Source organism: Cyprinodon variegatus, unplaced genomic scaffold (assembly GCF_000732505.1).
Source record: "Cyprinodon variegatus isolate N-32 unplaced genomic scaffold, C_variegatus-1.0 Scaffold572, whole genome shotgun sequence".
Taxonomy (NCBI): Eukaryota; Metazoa; Chordata; class Actinopteri; order Cyprinodontiformes; family Cyprinodontidae; genus Cyprinodon; species Cyprinodon variegatus.
In genome coordinates, this window is record NW_015151025.1 from 36,225 (window position 1) to 46,666 (window position 10,442).

The 10,442-nt window shown below is 41.2% G+C and overlaps 1 protein-coding gene across 1 annotated transcript in view; it reads right to left on the minus strand.

The window, feature by feature from the left end:
* Positions 1–345: 345 nt before the first annotated feature.
* LOC107095784 (cytochrome P450 2J6-like) overlaps positions 346–10,442 on the minus strand; it is an 11,612-nt gene continuing 1,515 nt past the window's right edge. Inside the window, 9 exon segments of the mRNA XM_015392078.1 lie at positions 346–895; positions 3,238–3,379; positions 3,471–3,658; positions 7,735–7,873; positions 7,962–8,138; positions 8,254–8,414; positions 9,232–9,384; positions 9,467–9,501; positions 9,503–9,624. Of these exon segments, the coding sequence (XP_015247564.1) occupies positions 720–895; positions 3,238–3,379; positions 3,471–3,658; positions 7,735–7,873; positions 7,962–8,138; positions 8,254–8,414; positions 9,232–9,384; positions 9,467–9,501; positions 9,503–9,624 (1,293 nt within the window). The 3' untranslated portion in view covers positions 346–719.

A 10,442-nucleotide genomic window follows, 5' to 3' on the forward strand; every position in this document is an offset into this window, starting at 1 on the left:
GTCACTAACCTGTGTTCTTTTCCTGCACAGATTCCTGCCTTAGACGCTCACGCTGTTCACTGCAGAACCGTCAAATAAAGGTTTTGAGAATTCTGCCTACTGGGTCCAACTGTTCTTATCATGACAAGTGATTACTCTGCATTTCTAATCAATGTAAAAATACCTTAAAACATAAAAATAAAACACCTTTAAAACAGTGGTGCACAGATCAAATTAAACAAAGAAAATGTCTTTATATTTTTTTACTTGGCAAGTTTTATTAATTTTTTCATCAAGAAGAAGAGTATTTAAATGTTTTTTTGAATTGTTTTGTTTATTTTTCATTCTTTTACCCAAGATTTCTTGCTCTCAGACTCCCAGACTCAATTTGTAGGTTATAGTATTACTGGGCATGGTAGTATATGAACGCCAACCAGTAGAAGCATAGTAAACTTTTATTAACCAAGTAAAACAGGTTAATGCAGCAGAGGGGTCAACCTTATAATTTCTTCTCAATCCTACAGACATTCAATAGGCATGGATATCTTGTGTTTTTATTTTATTTTATTACAGACAAAGTAAATATGTTATTTAGTTATTTACTATTGTAATATATTGTTACGTACAACCATCACCTAGAAAACGTGTAAAAACAAAAGAAATCTGAATCATATAATTGAAAAGATTTATATATATCAATTTTTTTAATGCCTTGAGCAAAAATGGGAACGATGTGTATCTCAACGAGTCTTTGCAGACACATTGAAGGGGTGAGGTACACGTGTAGTTCCAGTTATTCCTTCAGTACTCAGTTCAACTCCTTCGGGAACAGAGAAAGAGAACTTCTGCAGCAAGGCAACAAAAAACAGGAACAACTCCATCTTAACGAGGCCTTCACCAAGGCACGCACGTTTTCCTGCAGAGAGAACACAGAAACAAAGCTTTAAAAAAACCCAACTGGGAACTCATATATTCTTGATTTCCTTTTGTCATCATTCTAAAGAGAAAATAACATTAATTAAGTATTTCACATTTAGATATACATTATATTGTTATATTATTATCATATATATTTGGCCAGACATTAACTTTGGCGACAAAGATATAGTAGGTTTAGGACTTAGGTTTATTTCTGCACCTTTTTAATCTAGAATTTCTCACACCGAATTTGTTCAGTGAAAGGAGAGCAGTCAGCATAACCTTTTGAATCCATCATATTAACAAATGATAATGCAGCAAACATGTTGAGAAACCACATTACACATTAAAGTTTTACAAGCTATTTTTTTTTTTTTTTTATTTAATAATTTTTTTTTGAGTATTTACGGCACTAGTGGCCTGTTTTATGGACAGTTGGCTGTCAAGAAAGGGGGTATGAGAGAGCGGGAGAGACATGACACGCTAACCCTAACCCTAACACTTTCCTGTCCCTTTACTTATTCAGGGCAACCACCAACCCAGTCTGCCAATCTAGGGGCACCCCCGAAGGCGTCCACCCCCGAAGGCTTGCCACCTCTGAGACTTCAGCCTGAGTGATGAGTGATGAGTGAATCTGGCCCGAGGACACGTCTCTTCTTCCAACACGGCAGGCGTGTCAACCGGATTTAGGAGATCCTCAAAGTATTCCTTCCGCCGTCCAAGTATGTCCTATTTCAGGGTCCACAGTAGTGGGAGCACTGCTTTCCCCTCTGGAGGCATGGGACGGTTTGCCAGAATTGCTTTAAAGCCAACCAATAGTCCTTCTCCATGGCCTCTCCAAACTCTTCCCCGGCCCGGGTTTTTACTCTGCAACTGGCCGGGCAGTGGCATGATTGGCCTCACAGTACCTATTTCCTGCCTACGGAGTATCACGAGCCGACCAGACTCGATAGGATTCCTTCTACAGCTTTATAGCTTCCCTTGCTACCGGGGTCCACCACCGAGTTTAGGGATTGCCGCCACAACAGGCACCACAGACCTTACAGCCGCAGCTATGGGCAGCCACATCGGCAATAAAGGAAGAGAACATGGCCCACTCAGACTCCATGTCTTCAGCCTCCCTCGGAATCTGGGAGAAGCTCTCCAGGAGATGGGAGTTGAAAACGTCCCTGACTGAGGTTCTACCAGACATTCCCAGCAGACCCTAACTACTCATTTGGGCCTACGGAGTCTGTCTGGTTTCCTCCTTTTCCAGGGCACCCAGCTAACCACCAGGTGGTGGTTGGTGCACAGCTCCCCCCATTCTCTTCACCAGATGGTGCAGCCGAAGATCAGAAGATACAAAAACAAAGTCGATCACTAACCTCCTGCCTAGGGTGCCAGGTGCACAGATGGACATTTGGGATAATCTCCAAAATGAGACGCCTAAGGTGGGAGGAGAAAAGCAGTCCCAGCCCCGTTCTCCTTCTCTTACTACGGGCCACTCCAGAGATGAGATGGGTTCCAGAGCCCACCCTTTGCGTGGAGGAGAGCCCAAATATTTCTATCGCTCCACGGCCCACACAAGCTCAGAATCTTTCACCCTCAGCTAGGTGAAATTCCACGTCCCCAGATTCAGTAAGCACGCAGGGATTGGGTCGACAAGGCCTCTGCTTCTGACTTCGGCCTAATCGTCTTCGTACAGGTCCCTCATGGTTCCCCCTGCAGGTGGTGAGCCCACTGAGGGATGCTTGCAAAATATGGCAACATTGTACAATATTTCTTGATGAGAAATTCTCTTATGGTGCATTTTAAGTCATTGTTGAAGCAAGGACACTTGCCTCTAACATCTAGGAAGCAAGAAACAAACAATAGAGTTTCTTCTGTGCTATCTTCTACAAAATGGTCATTTTGAGAGATATAAATATGCCGTTTGGTTTAATAATAATTTAAGTTTAATTTTAAACTGGAATTGCTGGATCTTTAATTGACAACATAAGAGGAGCATAAAATAAAAGTACAGTATCATAGGTGCTTTATCATAAGGGATTTTTTTTATGTTCAATGTCTGACATTACATGTTTTAAATTTCTAGCGTTTGATTTCAGTGTCGGACTTTTCAATATTTGAATGTTTGAATTTTCATTATTTTAATTTTTCTGAGGTTTGTTTTAAAATAACAAATATTTTATATCTGTTATATCTTTTTCAATATCAGTGGATTGAAAAATTCACTGCCAAAACATATTTTTATGACAGGTAAAAACATACCAAATAGAAATTATGCTACATGTGTATATAAAGTTAGTATTTTTTACTTGGAAATTAATGGAAGTCTTAAGTCAGAAATGTGTGCTGTACCTGCAGAGAAGGGCAGGAATGCTTCTCTCTTCACAAACTTCCCATTAGCATCTAGGAAGTGTCCAGGATTGAAGGTGTCAGGAGTTTCCCATTCATTTTTATCAAACAGCACAGAAGTCAACATGGGCAGCACTGTTGTTCCCTGAAACATCACAATCCAGAAGATGATAAAAAGCTAAAATAGAAAAGTAGTTTCAACCAAATTCTGTCACTTATTCGTACAGTGAATTAACCTTTGGAATAAGGTAGCCACCCAGAGTTGTATCCTTAGCAGCAACTCTGAGTGCATTCAGTGGAACAATGTTTCCCATCCTCTGGATCTCATGGATTACAGCGTCAGTATAAGGCAGGTTGGCCCTATCAGCCATGGAGGGTTGACGGGAACGTCCGATCACTTTATCAATTTCTGCATGGACCTTCTCTATGAAATAAAAAAATAAAATTATATAAATAAATAAAAATATTTAACAAAAAATCTAACCCACTTTATTAAAATTAATTAAAGCTATTAAATGAATGTAAAAAAAAAAAAAAAACCTGGCAGCTGAATTTTGGAAAAACTGTAAATTATCACAATCTGATGTTTACATTTGATCTCTGCTGTACTTTAAGAAATGGCAATGTCTTGAGAGCTGTACAAAACAAATTTTCATTTTGTTTACACTCAGTGTATACAAAATGACAATAAATTTTGTCTAAGTCCAAGTCTAAGCCTAAATACTGTCAGTCATAGCACAATGATTCTCTTGGGTAGAACACCAGCTAAATACTTTTCCACCACAGCAAAAACTTTTATCCTCACAAGTCTCTTTGATAATTATATTACTACGGGTAACAGGTAATTACAGAGCTAAAGTTATATTTATAGCAAGTTGTGCATATTCTTAATCTTATTTTTCTATCCCTTTTCCTATTGTTAGGGTTACTTTCATCCTATTTAAACAGCCTTCAGACCAGCCATCTGTGCCAGATTATTCAAGCCTGTGGTGAGAGTTCTCTAGCGTATCTCTGTGTTCTGATTGACTGACCCTGACCCGTTCTGCTTCTGGATTTTCGAGCCTGCGTGTCCCCATTCTGATCTGTATGCCTGACCTGTCTTCTGACTCCTGCTGGATTTCTGCCTGTGAACCGAGCCTGGAACTGTTTCCCAACACCATCCCTGATTTCCCCTCTGACCTCTTTGGACCTCTGATTTACTGGCACTTATTAAACATTTACATTTGTCATATATTAATAGTTACTTGACAACTAAAACACTTTGGCTAATTGTGCACATCAAAATACTGGCATTAAAGATGATGTGTACAGAATTCATGCTCTTTTAGGACACTGATTTTGTGTTTTATGGAGTGAAGAGAAATGTATGTCTCTGCAAGTCATCAAGGAGTTTTCAGTGAAATCATAGATAAATAACTACTTTAATAATGACTTAAAAATCCATTTAATTTAGATATTTGTACATTTTGGTAAAAGTAGGTAAGTAATGACAATGGAAAAGATGTTTGCCACAGACGTTTTGTCCACTAAACCTTTCATTTAGACAGCATGGAAGTTTAAATACATGCATCTATTTGTAATCAAAAGGCTTTAGGAAAGTATAGTTTGGCTTTATTTAGAAAATATGGATGTTGTGCTTGTTCCTGTTGGAACAGTTTAGGTAGATCCTGAGGTTCTGGCGCCTATCCGCTTTGGGCCACCCCTCATTTAACGTTGGTTTTTGACTGGCCACCCCTATTAACATTTTCTGGCTATGCCTCTGTGGCTCTGACTACTGAGTACTTCTTCAACATTGGCTTTGGCTTCACCCTCTGGATTATCCTGCGTTCCTTCCTCCAATCGGTTTCTGATTCCCTGCCTGTCCTCTAAGATCCGTGACATCAGGATCCGGGACTCTCTGTTAGGCGCCCTCGGCGTCTGAGCTCGTACTAAACTATAAGACAAGGTTTGTGACTCACACCTTAATTATCATCCTCTGCCAGAGAGACGTTGTCACCAACCTGTCGTCTCCTCCTTCAGAGGTTCCTGCCTTAGACGCCAACATTATCACTGCAGTTACGTTTATAATTAAAGTTTTGAGAAATTTGTCTGCCCTAAATACAGGGTGCAATTGCTCTGAGCCTGGCAGACCTGTTATGTATCCATTTTTTTAATTCTGTTTTGCTGCAAGTGACTTATAAGTAATACAAAGCCGTCTCACTAAGCTCTCATCCACATTGCTCTTTTTCTCATAACAAATCACTTCCTCTGCGGTAATGCTTTACAATAAGGTGCAGAAAATGTTATTAGCTACTAGAGAATGCCTAGAAAACTAATAAGAAACTAATAGGTAGTTAACCAGTACTTAATGGAGAACACCCTGGCCATCCTTATAAAGGGACTACTGCATAATTACATGGAAAACACAGAGTAACTCATCAGGAACTAATGTCTAGTTACCAAAGAATTTAAGTAACTAATCAGGAACTAATGAGTAGCTACTAAGGAAAAAATTAATAATCAGGAAGTAATGTGTGGGTACCAAGGCAACCAAAGAGGAGCTAATAAGAAACCAAGGCTGTGTCTGAATGTGTGCCCCTACCCCTCTTTCAAACTCTTAATGTAGGGGCATGGAACATGTTCAGGTCTTGAGAATTGTGCATATTAAGGACTTCTTTAGAGGCCCATAGGTCTGGTTCCAAGTGAAAAGAACCATGCATTTTTGTAGGAGTGGGGGCCCTGGTTTTATGCTTGAGGAGGGTTGACCATCCTTGGCCAAGCTGGTTGGGTCTAGAGCTCTGGTTGGGTTGAGGCGTCCTGGAAGTTATCATTGGATGCGCCTGATTCATGGCCTTATGTGTGTCATAGGCACACCAGAATGTAATCAGCGGGCTGCTATCAAATGCAGCAACACTGCAGCATGTTTGTCACTCCAGAGCTATTTGCTATGGATCATCTAAATGTCTGCCATCTGTGCCATGCTCTTCTGATACCATGCCACAGCATCTGAAGAGAAGCAATGGTATTTTGAACCCTACCAAATGAAAGCTTGCGTTGGCACTTTTTCTTTGAGTGGGAGAATATTAAAAATGCCAGGTTTCCAGTAGCATCATGGTGCTAAAGTCATGGGAGGCTGGATCAGCACATGCAGCTGGGTCACTCTGAGCTCTCTGGGACAAAGAAGAAAGAGCTGATGCATGAAAAAGGGAGTGACTATTGACCCTTGAGCCAGTTTACCTTGGGCTTAAAGAAAAGTAGGGTGGGGACATGCATTCCAGAAGGGAGTGAACCTATGCCTGCGGAGAGGGAAGTGGAGGAATCTAAGGCCAAGGAGATGCCAGTGGAGGAGCTGGCGGCTCCCCTGCCTGGAAGCTTAAGGTCCCGGAGGGATCTGGCTGGGTTTGATGAGTCTCTGGATGAATATTTGGAGCAGTAAAGAGTGTTTCAACTTAGCCTGAGGCCTATGAGAAAGGACGAAGAGAATATCCATTCCAAGATTGCTTGGATAAGGGCAATCCCCACATTCATGTGGGACTGCAGAGATGGGTCAGATTCCTGGCCAGTCCTGCACAAAACAAGTAGTATAGTTTTGAATCTCCAAAAGTTCCATGGTTCTGTTTCATTGCAGGTTGGGTTTCCACCTGTTTGATAAGGGTAAGCAGATCCCATGTGAATTCATTACCATATTTATTTACATCAGTATATGGTTTTCATGAAAGAAAGAAAGAAATTTTTTGCCCTGAAGCAGTGATCAGCTTGGAGAGGGGGATCTGACCGCTGGCGTACCCGAGGAAAAGGGGGCATAGCATTTGGGAGAGCAGGCCACCCTGGAGGTGAATAAAACAGTTCCAGGTCGCTGGTACTTTGCAGGCAGGCTGCAGGCTTACTCCAGAGGCAACCCTGTTAAAATGCTGGCCAAACTCTTTAGTGTACCCTGACTGCATCGCAACGTGAGAGTAGGGACCGGCCCACATTAACAGGTACAAGCGGTCAGCTGCGATGTTGGCTACCCAAATGGCACGTCTCGAAACACGGACCAAGGAGTCTAACACACATGTGAGTCAGAGGGCCAAAAGAAACCCCTGTTGCAATGAAAGTGATAACCCTGGCGCACCACCTGTCTGATAGTCTTTTTTAATTAAATGTAATTATGTTATTTTCTTTTCAATCTGAAATAAGCAAATAAATGTATTAAAAAAGAACATAATATATATTGAGAAATATATATATACACAGTGTATTTTACTTTAAGGGAGTACCATGACAACTACTTGGTCAAACTGAAAAAAGGCAACTAATACCTGAAATATATACTAGTATAAGTATGAAAAGTCCTTGATTAACTAACTTGATGACCACATCAAGTTTGGGTCTGGTATCAGACCTAAATGCTATTTTATTCCTAAGTTATTCATTACAATGAAACTGACATCTGTTTCACTAGGCTTAGAGTTTTGTAGTTATTTTGTATTTGGAAAATCAAACAAACAGGCATTGATTACTTAATAATGTATCACCAACCTTGAACATGAGGGTTTTTAATGAGAAAGATTAAAGCCCACTGCAGTGTGGTGGCTGTTGTCTCGGTTCCAGCTATGAAGAGGTCAAGAGAGCAGAAAGCCAGGTTGCACTCTGTGAAGCCCAGGTTGGACTGTTTTTGCTAAGCAGAAATGTACAGAAGACATGTTGGTTAATGATGCCTAACAGAACTGGTTGTGCTTTAAAAGAAACAAAAGTCAGATGCTTACATTCTCCATTTCAATGAGAAAAGCGTCCATGTAGTCTCTTGGGTTGTTGTGGTCCAAATCCTTCTTGTGATTTTCAACTTCCTCATGTAGGAAATTCAGTATGCTGTCATAAATAGTGAAAATTTTGTTGTGTGGACCTGGCAGGTATTTCATCACACTGGGGAATGCCTGATAGAGCTGTTCCAAGAAATAAACAAACAGCAATGTAAAAAGGTTACATTTTCCACATTCCTAATAAACCTCTGAAATCCTCTTCTCTTATTTGAGGCACCATTAGTGCTCATCAACTTACTTCACCCCATATGCTCCCCTCCAGCCACATCACCTCAGACATGTGCTTCAGCATGATTTGAAACCTGTGGTCTGTGTATTCGTATCGTTTTCCCATAACAAGCTGGCAAATAATGTTGGCCACTGCATTGTTGAACAGACCAGCAGGGCTGAACGGTTTACCTGAAGGAGAGAAAAGCCTGATTTAAAAAGAGAACCACCTTGCTGCCGGTCCTGCCATCTCTGCTTCCCTCACAGGTGTCTGTCGTCTGACTGGTGGGCGGGGTGCGCACACCTGCAGGTAGTTTTGCAGCACCGGCCCTGCTCTATATTAACAGCGCATGGACAGCGGGAGGACGCCAGAGTGTTACCGTTGTTGGTATGCCAAATCGGTTGCGGTCTCTAGCTTGCTTACCTTGCTCCTATTCAAAGCCTGCTTTCTGTGTCTCCTAGGTGCCCTCCTTGTCCTCCACTCGTGCCTCTGAGTCTCCCCCTAGACGATTGTCTCCCGGGTTCCTCTGGTTCTCTCTGAGTCAGTTTCTCCGGCCCTGGACACAGGGCTTCCCCACCGATATCCTGGTTCCTCCCGCTGTTCTGGATCCCCGGATTCCCCGGTGCTGCTTGGTCCCACTCCTGCCCCCGCTCTCTGGTTTCCCGGACACCTGTCACCATCTTCAGGCAAGAGCTGAGTCCACACAGTATTCCTCCACGGTCGGATTGTCTGTGCTCTGTGGTAGGCTCACGTCCCTCTGTAATTTTCCCCACTTGGTCTTCACCTTTGGGGCTTAACATTTTTCCTTCTCCTTAGACTGATCCGGTTCCCTTGTTCGGCGCCCCCACTCGAGCTCATTAGTCCTGAGGTCCTGAGTTTTTCTTTAGTTATAAACCTTTGAATCTAGACCTGATCTTTTTCCGAGTGTTTTCTGCATGTGGGCCAGACACCTTAAGGCAAACATGACATTCACATTAACACAAGCATTTTACATTGAATATAACTCACCATTCTCACTCTCTATTTCCTCCTGGAGGTGTCGGATCTCCTCACAGATGCTCTGCTCCAGTGTGTTTTTGCCCAGGCCAAAGTTGCGTAATGTAGATAAAGCAAAACGTCTCTGTCGCTTCCATTTTTCACCATTGCTCACAACGATACCGTCTACATACAGGTATGCAGAGATGACAACATTAAAGTTGCATATCAAATATATATTTTCAGCAAAGCAAGAATGTTTCTGCACCTGAGGGCTCAGAGTAAAGCCTGTCAGCCACAGCANCGGTCCACAAAGTTCTCAGCTTGGATCACAAGGGCCTCTTTTACCATCTTATATCCATTTAAAATCACCATTGTATCCCAACCAAAGCGAACTCTGAAGACACTACCATAGATGTTGGCCAACTGTGGAGAGAGATTATTGCAGTTAACAGGATGATAAACAGCATCTTCAAGACACCCCTATCTTATTCTCAGGATTTTTAAAAATCTGTTATTTTTAAACATTTGTTGCTGTTTGGGGTTTGTGACAGGTGCTACTTTGATGCTGTTGAATAGTGAGTGGAACTAGAGAGAGGTGGTTAATGACATCCCAATGAGAACCTCCTGACCTCCCATCAACCGTCTCCCATCTGGTCGAAAGGGACCTGGTAATATATTTGTATAAAATCTAGTCGTGTAAACAAGTTTTGAATATAAGAAATGTATCCTTTTCTTTTTTTCAACAATATCTTTATTGAGTTTTATATATATATTTCACTTGTAATCTATCCTTTTCTTATGATATTTTTGTTGCAAAGGCCTGATTAAGGTCCCACAATAGCATCAAAATAACATTTATTATCAGTCAAGGGGACTTGTTTTAGGGCTTTGAGACTTTTTCAGATTGAATAACCAAGAGCCCTTTATTGTAAGAACAAGGATAGATGTTTTCCTTCAGTATATTCTGTTTGAAAGAAATTGTCATCATACCATGAACTTTAAGAATGTTGAAGATCTTTAGCATTTATTTCTTTGACACATTTATTGGTTTTGGTCTGCAGCCTAAGAACTGTGGGTGGCTGCTTTCTGACAATTTTTTTGAAACTTTTGAAAAAGTCTGGAGAAAAAAAATATAAAAGAATGTATGGAAGAAAAACAGTCTCATTGGAATCTGCCTCTTTTTAACACCGAATTTAAAACACTGGATTTTTGTAGACATTGAATTCCTTACACTCAATATT